At 35.0% G+C, this 18767-nt stretch overlaps 1 protein-coding gene across 2 annotated transcripts; it reads right to left on the bottom strand.

The window, feature by feature from the left end:
• Positions 1-323: 323 nt before the first annotated feature.
• Positions 324-18030, bottom strand: LOC129756935 (bladder cancer-associated protein). 2 transcript variants are annotated; one of them, XM_055754003.1, is made up of 3 exons: positions 17199-18030; positions 1407-1630; positions 324-1332 (listed from the first exon to the last, which is right to left on the bottom strand). In XM_055754003.1, the coding sequence occupies exon 1, from the start codon at positions 17490-17492 to the stop codon at positions 17253-17255; it is 240 nt and encodes a 79-aa protein (XP_055609978.1). In that variant the 5' UTR covers positions 17493-18030; the 3' UTR covers positions 324-1332; positions 1407-1630; positions 17199-17252. The 2 variants fall into 2 exon arrangements, with proteins under 2 accessions (XP_055609978.1, XP_055609977.1); XM_055754002.1 differs by having other exon boundaries at positions 324-1630.
• Positions 18031-18767: the final 737 nt, after the last annotated feature.

Here is an 18767-nt window from a genome sequence, read left to right as displayed (position 1 = left end):
GTTTTAAAGTTGTGATCCCAAATTTAGCTCAGAATGGCCGAAAAACGCTTCTAAAGGCCAGAAAACGCATTTTAAAGTTGTGATCCCATATTAAGCGTTTTTTTTTAACTTTTTAATAGAGTTTTTGTAGGAATTATTAGCAGATTTACTTAAAATAGTGAGTTTTATTTTCGGTTCATCTGCTTTTTTAAAGCCATTTCCTATTGTTTCGTTAGCATTTTCAGAATATATAAGAGACACTTACCGATCTATGATTCGTTTAATGGAAATTTCTTTTCTTAATGTTCCTCAAAATAATCGATCTTTGGAGTTTTGGTTACGTTTTGTTTTTCCTCACACTGAGAGTTTCGCTTATTTATTTATCATTTTGACCTCGTTAACTGTGATTTTTTACATGAGTTCGTTTACTGTTCTTTTTATTTCTTCTCAATATACCTTGCATAATTCGAAAGTTGTCAGTTTACTGTATACATTCTATTTTTCAACACGCTAACCTACATATCTGGGGTCAGAGGGTCGAAATAGTTTTAATACAAAAATAAATTATTAGTACTTGAATATGATCAATTCTACATTATGTACAACGCATATTCACCGCTCGGGGGATTCGAAAAAAAAAGCTCGCAGGGGATTCAAAACGCCTAAATTTGTTTCTCATAAATTTGCGATAATCACTTTCTAATAAGTCTAATGTGTTATGCTTCTATCAGCTTCTCTGTATCGTTACTACCGCATTTTGACGCGACGACGGCTCTTAATAACTAGTTTTTTTTTCTCATTCAACGGGCGGGCTCTAAAATGCCGATAGCCGGCATCGGCGTCTATGTGAATTAAATTTCACGCACCGTTTGATCCTGTCGTTTGAAAACTGCGTTCATCGACTTGCAATTTTAAACGCGCAAAAAAAAACAATCTCAAAACGTGACTACTTGCCTCGCCTCGTCACAGACTAACATTTACAGGTGATGTTCGATGCTTTTGGTACAAGTGCTACTCATTTTTGTTATTATTTATTCTTTTTTTTTCATTCATTAACTTCTGTTGAACTTCACTTTTACTTCCTGGACTGTTTAATCTACTGCTAGGTTAACTTCGAAAGAATAAAAAATTATGCATTTAAAAACTAGTCCAGGAGTGTCGTGCCGTTTTGTTGTTGTTTCGCTTTACTAGGTAAGGGTTCGACTTAAGATTAGGTTTGTGGTTTGAAACAAAACAAAAATGGAAATCATAACCGCTGCTTCATATGGCTGGGGCGGCTCAAAACTGCTGACTGTAGAGCCGTTTTGGGCGCGTTTGGCATTTCCGCTATGTTTAAAAAACAAAAACCCTTCGCTGCAGAATTAAGTTTAAAAAAAACAAAATTTAAAACGAAAGACACTAGAATACAAGCTTTGGTAAGGTCTCACACATGACGGTTTTGCTCGTTTTGTATGTTTGTTTGTTTGTTTGTTGGTTGGATAGAAGGTAGAAGAAGTTATGCTGCTGCTTCATTACGGTTTCATTTTTTTCGTTCGTCGTCGTCCTTCAGACTCTAAAGTTATTGTTGTAAGGTAGTTTAAGGGCGGACATCTGGCTGCAACTAGCTGTTTCTGGGTCGGCCTCGAGGAGCATTTCTCGCATTTTGGTGATCCTGAGTAGAAAAGAGAACGTACGTACTTAACAGAATTGCTATACATTAATTCCTACTTTCATTGACTTTTGTTCCAAATGACAAAACTTGGCAAAGGGGTCTTCAAAAAATATTAATAAAAATTTTGATGGCACAAAATAAAGCATGGATCACTACAAATCTGGACGCATTAAAACGGGTCTATCTCGGAGCTATGTAAACAAAATCAAAATGTTAAAATGTAAGGTTTTTATTGCACTTTAAAGGAAAAATAATAAAAAAAATATTCCGATATTATTTTGATGAATTTTCGAACTTTCCGTCGAGTACCACTCATTATAATTTGGACACCCTATTCGCTGACCTCGGCGGCCATTTTATTCCACAATCTCTTCATCTCTGTTGCATCCCGAGTCGTCAGACCATTCTTCTTCATCTTCTGCTTGACAATTGCCCAAAATTTTTCGATAGGGTGAAATTGAGGACAGTTGGGCGGTTTGATGTCCTTTTCGACAAAATCTACCCGTTGGCCCCATACCACTGTAGTAGCTCCTAGCTGTAGTGGCAGGTTGCCAAATCTGGCAAAAACTTTACTGGTCCTTTGTGAGATCTAATGTACGAAAAAAAAAAAAACGTTTTTCATGCACTCCTCCTTGTATATTTCGGAGTCCATTGTCTTGTTTTTCACAAAACCCGGGGTTTTTCATCCGCAGCTGCAAATACTTTGCAAGATCAAACACTTTCTTGCCAACTTATCGGCAAAAACGAATTCGAACTTGCCGGGGATATCACCCTGACCAGTGCAGTGCACCACTGTAGTGGCTTTATAAAAATTTTGGCCTGGAAGCTGCCGAAACCCATCTTTACGTACGTTTCGTCATCCATGAGGAAGCATCCGTCAAACTTCGTTGCAATCTTGTTGTATAACTTCCGGGCACGTCCTTTGGCTACTAAATTCTGCTTCAATGTCCGGTTTGGTTGCTTATTGGCCCGATAGGATCGTATTCCTTCGCGTTGATGAATCTTTCTGACGGTGCACCGGTCGGCGTTGAATTTCTTGGCGATGTCGTAGTCCGACTACCCTGTGTTTGCCTTAACCTTCCAAAGCCGTTCGCTAAATATCCGTTTCGGGGAAATATGAGTTGTAATTTGATTTCGTTCTCCTGGCTGTAAATGTTAACCGATTTTGATGATATTATATTCATAGTGTAGGTAATTTATTCTAATTACTCAACATTTCAAAATAAAGTCGATATGTATTATCAGGTTTTCAGAAACTGGTTCAGAAAGTTAAAAGTCCGAAAAATCAATTTTATTTTTAAAATACTCATAACTTCTGACAGCTTTTCTGTATTTAATTATTTCATTGATGTTTGAAATCGTCAAGAATCCATCTATCCGACAATGTATAGATATGATGGGGTCCAATGAAAGTTTTTACCGCTATGACAGATCTTCCGGTAGAAAAAAGTCTTACTTTAAAAAAACGACATCCAGTTTTGGCTTTGCTAAGCTGTATTTCATTTCTCAATGAACCGATTTTAAAAACTCAAATTTTAGTTTTTTGGCGTTAATTTGATCATTATTTTCATGGAACATACTTGGTCTGTCAAAACTACCAGTTCATCAGTATATTGGAATGATGATAAAGATGTTTGAAATGTGCGCTTCGGGTCATATTGACCCGAACGGCTTTGGAGGGTTAACCCAAGCAACCAAAAATTCGAATATCACTTAAGGAACGAACTAATAAGTTCATATATAGCTGTACAAAAGTTCTGTGGAACTTTTTTGCTGTTCAAAATGCTTTTTCGAGGTCCATGGAACTTCATTCTTTATCAAGTTCAGCCAATACTCAAAAAAAAGCTTTAAAGTACAGGGCTGGTAGCGGTTTGACTATGAAAAAGTAGTGACTTTAGTGACCAAGACTTGAAAAAAAGTGACCAAATAGTGACTTTGAGGACCGAAAAAAGTGACCAAATTGTGACTATGTAGAACGAAAAACGTAACTTTGAAGTACAAAAAATGTGACCAAATCAGGCCCGAGCAAAGGATCCGAGCAAGGGGGGGGGGGGGGTTGGTGGGTTTTCGAAATTTAAATTTAGATAAAAATAATAACAATACCAAAAATAAAAAATTGAAAGGGAAAGGGTTTTCTTATACCGTTTGTTACTCATGTTCAACACACAAACTAAAAAAATGACTGATAAACCAAATTTTAGAAACATATTACAATGAATGTTTCAAATTTTCGATAAGTCAAGAAAGTAAGAAATAAATTAGATTCAAAAGAATTTCTTAGCAAATTTAAAATTAAAAAAATCTGAATTATAAAATAAATGTCAAATCTTGTACAAAACTTAGCATGAATAGATGTTAGGAAAATCATAATAATTGTTAATTTTTATTCATCTAAATTTGGAATTCTTTTCCTCATTTTTAACTGGAAGGTTAGTGAGAAATTCTGCTGTAGTTTTTAATTTGAACAAAAAATATTTAATTACGATTTAAAATGTAAATTACCGATTACTGAATAAGAAATGAATTTTGAACAGAATTTATTCAATGTTTGATGTTTTAATTTAATTTGATAAAAAGAAGAATATATTTATAATTATTTTAAAAGTGCCAGTTATAGAAGCCAGACATAAAACCTTTAATAAAGTAAAATCCTCCATGTTCAACTACTCTGACAAAGAAATGCTAGAAAATGAGTAATTATTCATTAACAAGCTCTGAGTATTTTGTTTCTTTTGATTAAAATATTGGGTCCTGAAAGAACAGAAGGTTGAAATTATGTTTTATTATTAAAAATTTGGAGTTAAAGGCTTATGGTTGAAGAACACGAAAATTCAGAATTTAAAAACAAGGAAACAATTGTTAAAAATATGTCTTAAAAATTTAAAAAGTTTGATTGAAAAAAATCCGGCAAGTTGATTAGAAAATTGAAAAAAAAAAACGTACAATAAAATTCGGTAAATATATTTGAAAATTGAAAAAAACAATATGAAAATAAAAAATATCAGTTTTTAAAAACATTCCAGGAAGAGTTTTTTCAATAAACATGTTTCACCATAACCATTTTGGTGCTTATTTTTTTAATTATTGATTTAGTAAATAGTGTCCTCAACTAGAAATTTCGTCAAATTCGGCCGAACACATTTAGTTTTGGTGATAAAGAGTTTATTACTAGTAAAATTGATAGATAACTGATTATGGAAAAATGTCATTACAAGTATTTTTGACATCACAGCAGAAAGTGTAAAAAAAACTTGATTCTATTTAAAGCTCATTAATTCATATAAAACTTTTATTTCTAAATAATATGTTTTTGATTTGAGTTTTTGTAAAAAGAAAAGGGCAGAAACTTCTCTAAAGATTTTAAATTATTTTCAAAGTCGTTTCAATAACAAACCCACCGTACGAGGAAAGGTGTGCTCTGATATGTCCAACCTCACTAGAAAAGCGGCGCGTCGAACTGCAGCAAGGTTTTATATTCGACACATTGACCAACCGTATTGACTGTGCTTACATTCTACAACGTGTTAACATTTATGTACCAACGAGAACACTTCGACAACGTCAGTTTATTTCAATTCCTCACCACCGTACTGCCTATGGCCAAAACCACCCTATTGACAAGTGTTGTGAACTTTTTAATTAAGTGTTTAATTTGTTTAATTTTAATATGTGCAAACGTCGTTTTAAAATAGGCTTAAGAAGAATTTCCTAGTTTTTAAGTCATCAGTCTGTACGGTAATCAAACCAAAGACGAAATAAATAATTATAAATATAAAAGCTGATAGAAATATTGCATACATATTTAGATTCGGGGAACTCAAATTAGTTGAAATTACCGTTTAAATTCATTGCACCTAAAAAAAATGTAATTTTTGTGGCCTTGTGTAAATTTTTACAACCCTTTTTTAAAGTATTTAGAAGAACAAAAAACACGAAATAAAATTGAGTCTGAAATTGTTTTTTAAAGAATATTTCATATCATCATAACATTTGTTATGACATAAGAGATTTTTTTCATAAAAAAAATGGTTCGTTTCAATCTCAATCTTAGTTACACTTCTTAATAAAAACCCATTCTAACTAAAGGCGAGATAGGGTTTTTGTATATCAAGTTTTGAGTTCCAATACAAAAGGTTGATTGAACTAAAAACTAGAATCTACAATCAAAGTTAGTTTCAATTCACGAACGTCAAATAATGTCGTAGATCGAAATGTCTCAAGCCAAGGGTGATTCATGCCGAAATTCCGCCGGAGGCGAAAAAAATTTCTGACTGTCTGATCAAGTAATTTACCGTTACTACCGTCAATATTAACACGCGCAATTTAAATTACTTTTTCATTGGTTTATTATCGGTGAAAAAAGTGACTTTTGGTGATAAAAGTGACCATTTTTTGGAAAATAGTGACTTTAGTGACCAAATGATGAAAAAAGTGACTTTTTAGTGACTGACCCAAAAAAAGTGACCAAGTCACTAAAAAGTGACTCGCTACCAGCCCTGGACATGAGACATGAGACCTGAGACATGAGACATAAGACCTAAGACATGAGACATGAGACCTGAGACATGAGACCTGAGACCTGAGACATGAGACCTGAGACATGAAACATGAGACATGAGACCTGAAACCTGAGACATGAGACATGAGACCTGAGACCATGAGACATGAGACATGAACCATGAGACCTGAGACCTGAGACATGGAACATGAGACCTGAGACATGAGACCTGAGACATGATACCTAAGACCTGAGACATGTAACATGAGACCTGAGACATGAGACGATCTGAATTCCACACTGTCAAATAAGCCTCACTATATTCTACTATTCTATTGATCTAATTGATTTTGTTTTTCATCTTAAAAATAAACTATCATTGTACGTAAATTTTTAAATAGTCATGATTCTTACGCGTTTTTTTAGTAACGTGCTTTTTTGCGCGAAGTTTTTAATTGAAATGGATTTTTTACGTGGATTTTCGAATTAACGAGGTTTTTTTTACGCGGATTTTCGAATTAACGCGGTTTTTTTTACGCGGATTTTCGAATTAACGCGGTTTTTTTTACGCGGATTTTCGAATTAACGCGGTTTTTTTTACACGGTTTTTTTTTACGCGGGACGAAATACCGCGTAAAAAAAACCTCAGTGTACATATTTCAATAGCTGCTTGCTACTGACCCAAATACTAGTATTTGAGTCTTTCAAATACTATAGCTGAATTCAAAGGAAACATCGACTTTTTTGAAATCATAGTTTCATTCAGTTAAGAGGATCTTCAAACCTTTGATTATAAGTGATAAATGCACTGGTTTTTTATCAGTTAACCACTAGTTTTTCAGTTCCAAATTGTAGATTAGAGCACTTTTTTGCTGATAAACGAATTTAAGGCACATTATCGGGTTGATTTTAGCTCATCATCAGCAATCCAAAGTAGTTTTCTGATATATATTTTTTTTTGTAGTTCACGCTGAAGAAAGCTTTCCTGCTTTTGCAAAACCTCATCAGCACAAGAACATATCACAACCAAATATTCCGTACATCTCAACTTCCGAGTCACTACTATAAATCTGGTCCATCGAGCTTCATCCTGAAGTTCAACATTATTTCGTTTACCCGATCCAAGAATCCAAGAGTAAAGTTGATGCGATTCTCGTTAGTTGTTTCAGTAATCTTGTAATTTCTACGCGGTACTAAGTATTTTTTCTAGACTGAAATCACTCAGTACGTCTTAAAAATCCCTAGATAGTCAAAACTAAGTCTAAATTTCGTTAAACAGCATGATAGTGTTACCGTCTACAGCCTTAAACTAGAAATGGGATTAATAGTGGTTTACAAATTAAAAAAATCGAAGTTTTTAAACGGGCAGCCTGATTTTTGGTTTGAAATCTATGGATAGGAATCACGTTAGCACAGCTTAGAGCAAGTTCACTCGAGTTAGGAAAAAGTGGTAGAAATTTTGACAATTGTAGCACATTTTGAAAACTTTACCATGTAAAACCATTTTAAAGGTCTGTGGTTTCTATAACACGTGTTCTATTTTCGCATGCTGTGATGCTAAACTAGCTCGATTTCTACGGCTGATATAGAAACAGTGTTGTAAAAAAATTCAACCCCCAAAGATATTAAAATTTTCAAAATGTGCTACAAGTGTCAACATTTCTACCACTTTTTTCAGTGAATTTGCTCTTAGAGCAAACTATCATGTCATGACCAATATATTGAAGATTTCAATGATCAATGACAGAATGGAAAATTCTTCCTTTACCAAAATAATCATTCATAGCATGCTTTCATTTCAAAAAAATCTTTAGCTAACGACATGTGAGGAAAAGAATGGGCCCGTCATTATCCCGTCCCTGGTTGTAGAAACAAACTCATCATATGTGAGGCAAAAACGCTTAAATCTGCTGACCACCCTGACAATCCCTACAGTCTCGTCGTTGAAAGAGTTTTGGCAGGCATGGTATGAGTAGATACGAAATGTTTTGAAGCTAGAACGTAGTAGACGAGACGTAACTCGTGAGTGATTTTTTAAGTCGGCGATTTCTTCTCACGGGAGATTGTATACCGAAGACCTACATCGAGTGTTTCTCTTGGAAATGATTTCGGATTATTAGCTGACTCCAACCGGGGGAGGTCCACCACGGGGAATCTTTGTTTAGCTCTAGAGTTGAGGCTCCTCGAGATAATAAGTTTTTTTGAGTCTTCACCCCTTTGTTGATCACCCGGGCAAGACGATGTGCAGCATCAAATGTTTGTCCACTGCTATCGATGGAACGCTGATGATGTGATGAAAGTGTCCCATCGTTACAAGATATGAGGCAAGTTGGTGCTGAAGAGGATGAAGCCGATTGATCGTTGTCTTCGTATCCACCGGAGACTACCCATCCAAGTTTCGTGTTTTGTAGTATGGGTAGAGATCCATCCGAACTAAGATTGATAATCCCAGTCTCGAGAACTTGAGAAAACAATCTGTTGCCATGAAGCATGCTGATTTTTCCTGGAGCGTGAAACTGCGGATCGGCCAGACGAATTGAGGTTGGATTATGCCAGTCTGCAATGTTCACTGTCTTCAAAGGTAGTTCGGAAGTTATTGGGTCTAGCACAACACACGGGGCAGTGTTTTAATAGGAGGAACTTTTCGAAATGAATTTAACAAATACTCCTTCAGTTGCATGCCCAGAAGTACCTGAGATGCCACCGAACTCAAAGTCGAGTGGAACCGTCGGGAAACTCAGCTGTTGGCAGAACTCTCGAGTTATATATGTAGTTAGAGTGTGATGCTGAATCGAGGACAGCTTTACATGCATGTAATCGGCCGAACTTATCCAGTACGTTTATAGTTGTGGTGGTTAGCAGAACATTAGTATCTGCCAAACGGTTTGTCAAATTGAGCGGCGAAATAAGTGCCTGAGTTTTGTTTTCGAACGTGGATGTGAACGTGGACGGAACATCACGCTCCTCCGGTACGTGTAAGGCATCTTGCAAACGCGTGTGATGTGGTTGATTGCATTGCCTACAGTTGCCTGACTTGCAAGGTTTTTGTGTGTGTTGCCTGAGACAATTCGTGCACAATTGATGCCTACGAATAAAATTGAGTCGATCAATAGCACTTGTATGAATAAACTTACCGCATTGATACAATTGATGTGGTGATTTGAAGCAAAAGCCACAAGTGTTGTTGCTAACTGGTTGATAAGTTGCCAACAATGTTGGTGGACCACGAAACTGTTGTTTTGGCTGCGGTTTCTCCGAAGTTATTGATTTCGGACCTGTTGTTCCATAGATTTCAGGGCGAAGATTGTCGATGAATTTCAGTAGAGCATGCAGTGTGATATCCTCGGCAGGCTTTTCAGAACGTCGCTGACACCATAACTGCTTTGTGTCGCTATCTAATTTTTCGGTAAGTAGATGCAGCAACCAAATATCACGATCGTCCCGGTTCATGGCTTGAAGTGCGCGTAACGACTCGTCGGAAATATCATGCAGAGATCGTAATCCGTCAGCTGATGATGTTGCCAAAGTTGGTTGATTTAGGAACCGCTGGATGTGTTGAGTAGCAATTTCAAACGGTTTGTTGAACCTTTGCTTTAGCTTAGCCAATGCGGGGGCGTAGTTGGCATCTTAGATGCGTAGATGGGATAATAGAGCGGCTGCTTCTCCTTCCAAATTTGTTTTGAGGAAATACAATCGTTGGCTATCTGTAAGTGCTGTGTTGTTATGAACAGCGCTATTGAACAGATCAAAAAACGACTGCCCTTCCAGAATATTTCCAGAAAATACGGGCAAGGTCATTCTTGGTAATTTAAGATCCGTAGCGACGACAGGTCGTTCTTGAGATGGACTTACAGATGCATTAGGCGCGTTGACCGGTGCAAAGCTGATGGATATTTGGCGCAGAAATTCCGCTTGTTGTTCCACGAGCAGACGAATGGGATCTCCACCATCTTGATTGGCGGAAGGTTGTATTCGTGTGGATGTGGTGAAACTAACTCTTTTCAAGAGTTTTAGTAGACGATTTTTGTTGACCAAGAACGGACTTTCGAAGTTCTCGAGGTGTTCAAGGATGCCGCCGACTTCTTCATCCTTACATATCTCGATCATGCGTTTGTGAACGAGTACATATTCATTCCAGATTTTTTGGAGGTTATCAATTTCTGTCTGGATGTCCAACTCTTCAGTTTGTTCACTGCCTTGTAACCGGGTCAGACTTTCAATAGACCTTTTAGGGCGTGAGTCAAGCGACTTTCTTTCGCGAACTAACCCCTCCATTGATCAACGGTAATATTTCTAGGGTAATATTCCGGAGGTTCTCAAAGTGGGTTATGAGGAACCTTACTTTTGCACCAAAGACGGAATGGCACAATGTCGGTGAAAGTGGATGAAAGCGCACTTGTAACGACCGCAAATTTAGCTCATCCGGTTCGAAGGACCATTTATGGTGGGTCGAGACCAGAATTTACCCGAAAACCCGCAAAGAATTTCTCCGGATGAATAACAAAAACGCATGAGTGTTGAACCGACGTAGAATTGATTATATTTCAGTAACATATCGAAACCCACACTGATAATCTTGGTAGACTAGTTATGTAGAATCTAAGTGACATTTCCATCAGCATCATTTAGTGTCAACCTCATATTATTTTTTACCTTTCAAAGTTACAGAGCCTTAGTTCAGATATAATCTATATATATAAAAAGCAATTATCTGTATGTTTGTTTGTTTGTTTGTCCTCTATAGACTCAGCCGTCTTAAGAGCTAGAGATCTGAAATTTGGCATGGATGCTCATTAGGACCAGGAATGATGAAAAATGTTTTTAGATTTTTGGACGACCCCTTCTGAAGGGGGTCGTCCATACAAGACAAATATTGTTTTCACGTTATTGACGTTATTTTCCGTCGGATCGTGATGAAAATTTGCACATGAGTGTTTTGAGAGACGAGCAATCGATTACAGTTATCAAATTTAGGGATAGGGGTCGGCAAAAGGGGTCGTCCATATCCACTGATTTATGTTTTTGCAATATTGGCGTTATTATACATCGGATTGTGATGAAAATTTGCACATGGATGTTTTGAGAGATGAACAATCGATTACAGTTATCAAATTTAGGGTTTGAGGTCGGCAAAAGGGGTCGTCCATATCCACTGATTAATGTTTTTGCGATATTGGCTTTATTCTACATTGGATTATGATGAGAATTTGCACATGAGTGTTTTGAAAGACGAGCAATTGTCGTGATCATGCATCGGATTGAGATGAAAATGTTCAGATGAGGGTTATAAACTATGAGCAATTGACTCCAGGTAGCATTTTCCGTGTCAAGGGTCGGCGAAAGGGGCGTCTATATTCACTGATCACTGTTTTCAAGTTCCTGACGTTATTTTACATATAATTTGAAAAGAAAAAATGGCACAAGGGAGTTTTGGGGAACGTAAAATTGGTTTCAATTATCGAATTTCGGGCCATGGGACAGAAAAAGAGGGTTCCACTGAAAGTTCAGTGTTTTGTGCAATAATTTTGTTGGAGGTAGTTAATTGATACCAATTTAAGTGTGAAGGTCAAGCAAAAGAGTCGTGCACACAAACAAATAGTACATGTTTCTGCCATAATGTCTAGATTTTGCAACCGATCGAGAAGAAAACACTCTCACATAAATTTTAATAAAAAGCCAATCAACCGTTTAATTCGAATTTCAAGTAATAGTAATAGTAGCGACTTTGAACACTGTTGAATTTTTTCCCCAAAATTGTCGAAAGAATGTTTCGAATTCATTTTCTAAACTCATTTTGACGTACCAATGATTTAAAGCGAAACGAAGTTCGTACGGGATCAGCTAGTCTATATATATAAAAAGCAATTTCTGTATGTTTGTTTGTTTGTTTGTTTGTTTGTCCTCTATAGACTCAGCCCTCTTAAGAGCTAGAGAGCTGAAATTTGGCATGGATACTCATTAGGACCAGGAATGATGAAAAATGTTTTCAGATTTTTGGATGACCCCTTCTAAAGGGGGTCGTCCATACAAGACAAATATTGTTTTCACGATATTGACATTATTTTTCGTCGGATTGTGTTGAAAATTTGTACATGAGTGTGTTGAAAGACGAGCAATCGATTTAAGGTGTCAAATTTTGTGTAAGGGGACAGCCAAAGGGGTCGTCCATATTAACTGTTCGCTTTTTTTGCGATATTGATGTTATTATACATCGTATTCAGATGAAAATTGGTACACGATAGTTTTGAGTGACGTGCAATCGATTTGAGGTATCCAATTTAGTGTAAGGGGCCGGAAAAAGGGGTCGTCCATATTAAATTTTCAGTATCTTAGTGATATTGTCGTTTTTATACATCGGATTGGGATGAAAATTTGCACATATGAGTTATTAGGGACAAATAACTGATTTCACTTATCCAAACTAAAACCAGGGGTCGGCCAAAGGGGTCGTCCATGTTAACTATTCACTGTTGATGCAATATTGTCGTTGTTATACATCGGATTCAGACGAAAATTGGTACACGAGGGTTTTGAGAGATGAGCAATGGATTTCAGGTGTTCAATTCAGTTTAAGGGGCCGGCAAAGGGGGTCATCCATATAAACCTTTCAATATTTTCGCAATATCGACGTTATTATACATCGGATTGGGATGAAAATTTCCACACGATAGTTTTCAGGGACGGACAATTGATCTCAGATGTCAAATATTTTGCCATGGGTTGACGAAAGGGGTCGTCCATATAAATTAATTTTTCACTGTTTTTAGCAATATTGACGTTATTATACAATGGATTGCTTTGAAAATTTGCACACTGGAGTTTTGAGGGAATGGCAATAAATATCAGATATCAAAGTTTATATAAGAGCCCCCGAAAGGGGTTTAGCTTTTTGGCAATAATTGCGTTGTTATGCAATTATTTAGTCGAAATTTATACACGTGGTTTTTGATTCCTGATTTCATATTCAGTAGCAGACGACAGACGAAGTGATCGTCCGATATTTTTTTGCAATTATTACTTAACAATGAATCTGGAAAATGCTTGACAATTGACTTTCATACAAACTGTTCATGACATATTCCAAGTTGAAAGCGAAACGAAGTTCGTATGGGATCAGCTAGTTTAAGATATTTTTAAGAATCATCATTTTGCAAAATAATTTCGGTGGCATCTTTTTTGATTTTTACCATAACATAAATTTGACATACATTTACATATTACTTTTACACAAGTGTGAATGTTTTCGATGTTGATTTTCGAAATATTTCAAAACCGTACGTATTAAAATAAGATATGCTGTTTATATTTCAGATTACTATTCTGAACTTAAAGTTCCGAATTATGAACAAAATTTTAGAATAAATAATTCAATATTCACGATTCATAATTCTTGGTCGAAATAAGTGTCAAAGTATTCTAATATACAAATTTCAAAGTTGTTTTGATAACTTTTGCTGCAGTTTTCTGTAAATTCTTAAGATGTTTCATACGACGTAACGTAAAATTTTAACAACACGGTAACTTTTCGCTACTCCTCAAAGGCGTAAAATTGACCCGTTATTGAGAACCTTCGTGTTCTGTCAAAAAACGGGTCAATTTATCGGATCAAAATTACCCTTTATTTCGAAAAGCTTGAGTCCAGCCATTAGCCATTGAGGGTAGTCTTGGAACTTTATAAGTTTTTGAATTTTATTTGCTCTTGTGAAAATTTAGCTATGCAAGGGGAACTGAACTGGATGAGGAGTATTCGGTAAGTTTTTTTTCAACGAATTTTTTTTAATCATTTGAATAATGAAAACTGCGAAAACTATGTGGGAACTGCGGAAACGTAAACAAGTCTCTTCCAATTTATGGTTGGTTGTAAGGTAAGTTCATTTAAAATAATGAAATTAATAGTAAAACCATATAATACAAAAATAAAGTTAAACAAAGTTGTCACAGTTTTCAAGAGCAATAAAGAAAGCCAAGCTTCATACCAATTTATCAAAACACACAGCACAGATTGCAAAAAAAAAAAACTACTCCACCAAATATGTATTCAAGCCATATAATCTTTTTTAGAGTTCAGAAACAATGGTTTATAAAGATAAGAAGAAATGATTGTGATGAGTATTCGAAAACGACAGAAACGGAAATAGCAACAAAGATAACACAGATGACATATGAAAAATTTAAAAAAGAATAATACAACTTATGACAAAAATTAAAAAAAAAATATATAAATCACAAAAAGAACAGCAATAGGCGATGAAGGCGCTGATTAATTTGGGTGATAGTTTTGCTTTGGTGCATTTGGGATGCAACTAAAATTCCACCCAACTTTTGACAGATCTAAAGGGTTTTTCTTAAGGAGAGAAAGCGAACTCTATCGCCTATGAAAATGATTAAAAATATAAACAAAAAAACTCAAAAATGGAGATTCACTACAGATAGAAATGCGTAAAAAAGAACAATATTTTTGTAAAATTACAAAAAAATACAAAAGGCAGAAATCTGAATACAATAAAAAACATTCAAAAAAGACCAAAATTAACTAAGTTACAAAATTGGGCATAGATTGTAAAGAAGATCGCTTTCTAAACAAAAAATGACAGGAAAACCAAAAGAACTTTAATTTATAGATAAAAGTTAATAAATGAATTTTGGAAAAAAATGAAAATTAACTTTCATAATTCAACTTACATACATTTCCCAAATTTTTTAATTTATTTTTAGGTTAACCATGGATATTTTCGAAATCGATTAGGAACAAACATAAAAATAACTGAAAGTTTATGTTTATTTTTTTTCTTAATAACTTTCAAACTGAGTGTAAAGACTCGAAAGATATGAAATAAAAAAGAGATAAAATGAAGAACATTAAGATTTCTGATAATTGTTATGGGAAAATCAAGTGAAATAAATTTGCATGAAAAATAATAACGTACCATAATGCTCTATTTCAAAATGAGATCTTTTCATTTTAAACAAGGTGAAAAATAAATATGGTGTCACATTTCATAATGCCGTGCTAAAAAACTCTAGAATTCCAAGTGATTTCTTTTTTAAATTTTTAGTTTCTGTCAATCGCAAAATTTAAAATTGATAAAGATGGGAAGAAAAGTTATAATATTTTTTTTTCAGGTGATGAAAAGAGCGAAGAGCATTCATGATAAGAAATTTCAAAAAATTTAAAAAAAATTATGTGCAAACAAAAGATTAAAAATGACAAAAAATAACTAAAAAGTTAGAAAAAATGACAAAAATTACAAGTTTGAGAAATGAAAAACACTAAAATGCACTAAGTGTGTTTAAAATAATATAAAAAAGTAATGAAAAATGGCTTAAAATTGTAAAAAATTGACAGCAAATGACACTTACAACAAAAACAATTATGTAGGTTTTTAGTAGATAACAAGTAAAAAAAAAGTTGAGGAAAAAACCTGTTTGTTTTTTTTTTTAAATACCAAGTGTTTCGGCGTGTTGCCACAATCTTAAGAGCTCTGTAGTAAGAATATCAGTATCAAAAAAAAAATTAAACCGGAATAAAAATAAGCGAAAAGGTGGTCAAAGCCAAATTACAAATTCAAAAATGGTCGATTTTGAGGCAAAATCACTTATTATTTGGAAAAAAAAAATCTTCCATTTAGATTTTTCATGATTTTTATTGTTGATATATGCACGTGGGAAGTGATACTGAATACAAAATTCAAAGTTCATATTTGAGAAGAGATTTTTTAATTTTCATTCTATTATTCCATCTTCTCTTCTTCACTAAGAGTCTTAGAAGAATCGAACGTCACTTCTCAAAGCAGGACATGAAATTGCTGCAATTTTTGTCTTTGTTAAAATGCAGAAATTAAACATGTTATCAACAATAACTCTGGAGACTTACTGGAACTAGAAACAACTACCCAGAATAAGACTTGCATTCTATTGGTATTGAATGCTAATCCATAATGAAACAATCATAAATGCAAATTTTGAATGAAATAGAAAAAAGCTTAAGATACTTGTAGTTTTACTTTGCTGATGGAGGCGAATTGTAGACCTTTTTTATAAAAATAACGTAAACAGAGCGCGTTCAACGATGCTCAGTTTTAGCTAAAATTCATCTCTGAAAAATGTTTATAACAATGTGAAATGTCAATCAATCAAACATAAAAAGGTAGTGTTAATATGTGAACAAGTTTAACAAGCGCTTTAAAAAATGAAATAAAAACCTTATCTTATTTGGAATAAAACAATCACCCATACTTATAAATAAAAAATAACAAATTGGTTCCAAAAAAAGTCGATCTGGTTTAGGTACAAGTCAACGCGACACAAACAAAAACTAGAATTTTATAAATCTACTTGGTTTTTGTTATAAAATTAAAAAAAAGTGGATAGTAGATTACAACTTCCTCGCGCATTGGTTAAGCATGTTGAACTTCAGGTTCGCTGAACTTAGTAGTCCACGCGATAGGGCACATAATCAGAAATCGGAATTAATTCCTAATACGATATCAGTGCAAATTGTTCCGTCTACGCGCCCAATAGAAATGCAAATGCAGTTGTGAGTTGTTTTCTCATTACCGGCCTTCTTTATCAGGCCACGACGACATTCGTGGTTTTTATTAATTGGTTCACAGTTGTGATTTTATGTTAAAATAATTCTAATTTTACGAGAAAGGGTTGCAAGTTTATTAAAATTCTATTACCTACTTGCGAATTATATGTTATGAACAACGACCAATAGCTTTTTGTGGCATTAAGACCCGCAAGAACTTCTAACGGGGTGCTTCATTAACGTATGATTGATCGTTCAGAAGGCCACGTGCCAATCGCTCGTTGGTAATCGCTTGAGGCAATTCGTTTCCTACTTGTGTTAGCTACATATGCAGCAAACAAGTCAATCAAATTCAGCTTGAGCCTAAAACAAAAATGCGGTGGCGCACCAATTTTTCGCGCGGCTAGCTCATATCATAGACTATGCATAGACAAGTCGGTCATTTCCGTGTAGTTACTGTTTTACCAATTGTTTGTTTTGAATGAAATTTATTTAGACCTTTCTTAAAATTATTTGAGGATTCACTGATCGACACTTACCTTTGCATTAGTTATCAGTACTCCTCTCGAAACAATTGCCTCGGCCAAAATACGTTAACCATTGTCACAGGCATGTCCCTCGCAGTTGCCCCAGAACAAACAGTTCCCGACCCCACTGTTACAGATCAGAAAAACGGCAGCCAAAAACACCAAACTGCAAATTGTGCACGGTTTCCTTTCCAGGAAGAACCCGATCAGATAGAGCACTATGAACATCACATGAGTCTGCATCAGGGCTGGATTTGTGGGCTTCGGTATCAGCAGCACCGGAATCAGACACTGAAGGCAGTACATATTTCTTCCGGATCTTCTCTCTCTTCTCGCCAATTGAATGTATAAACACTTCTTAAGAAACTTTTGCCCACTAGAAAAATCACTTGAAACTTCCGTGTCCCGGTAGCTACCGTTTTACAGGAACAATCCGTGTCACTGTCGACGACGAAGCTGGAACCTGTTTTGCATCCTCCGCAAACTCACAGAAGACGAGAGACAAATCAGTGGCAGCAGTTTGATGACGCCCAGTGGCAAATCAGATATCGCCATCTGACAATCCGACCTATAACGCGATCCGTTCCTATCTGCGATCACGATTCGCGAACAGTTTGGAGCAAACCTGATTGAAATTGTTGTGAGCGACTTTTTTTCTATCGTACCCACCACCAAACACCAAACAATTTTGCTGGCTAACTGATGCTGATCCGCAGGCTCTAATGGTTGATATTTTTGTGGTTTCCTCCTTCCCGAATAGCAGCAGCAGACGACGAAAAAACAGCAACTTTTTGTGATGTGACAATGTTTTTGCCCGTTCTTTTGCCAATATTTTTTTATGATGATGGCACATTCTTTCTCGCTCGCTCCTACTCTTGGATCCAAAATCGGACGTTCGCTGACTGAAGTAAGATAGAGACAGAAAATGTTTGTTTACAAACGAACTGTCACCTGAAATGTCAAAAGTATCGACGAATTATGTGTATATTCACGCTCAATAAAATAAGATCATTAGCGAGTTAAAAAAAAAATAATATAAAATAAATAATTATTAAATCTTATTCAGGTTTGAATGTGAAACAACAAAATAATTAAAAATATTGAAAAATAGACAAAATTAAAATTGAAAACCTAATAAAAAAGCAATAATAACTATAAAAAAAAAATTATCACTATATCATAACACCAAAATGACTACAAAATCATATTGATAAAAATGATAAAAATCACAGATGAACAGATGTACAAGCTCGAACAAAAAATCTTCAGAAACTTGTGTAAAATTTCCAGTGCTCTATTTTAAAGAAGCCGTTAAAAAATGACGAAAAACAGTGCCATCTATTGCTAGATTTCTAACTTTTGAACGGTGCAATAGATGGCACTGTTTCTAGATAGCTCTTTTAAATGTAACAATTTTTCGAAAGGACGCAATGGTATTTGAATTCAAAAATGAATAAATTTAAATACAATAAGACGAATTATTCTATACACTTAGATTAACCACGAATAATTTTAAGCTGGGGAAAATAGAATTATCATATTTTTTTTCACTACAGAGACTGCCGAAATAACAAACAGATG

This window comes from Uranotaenia lowii, chromosome 3 (assembly GCF_029784155.1).
Source record: "Uranotaenia lowii strain MFRU-FL chromosome 3, ASM2978415v1, whole genome shotgun sequence".
Taxonomy (NCBI): domain Eukaryota; kingdom Metazoa; phylum Arthropoda; class Insecta; order Diptera; family Culicidae; genus Uranotaenia; species Uranotaenia lowii.
Note: the sequence above shows the minus strand (reverse complement) of the source record. Positions and strands in the feature narration are given on the sequence as shown.

Bases quoted from the DNA above. Each gene is read 5' to 3' on its own strand.
- LOC129756935 (XM_055754002.1), bottom strand. From the start codon at position 17,492: ATGTACTGCCTTCAGTGTCTGATTCCGGTGCTGCTGATACCGAAGCCC.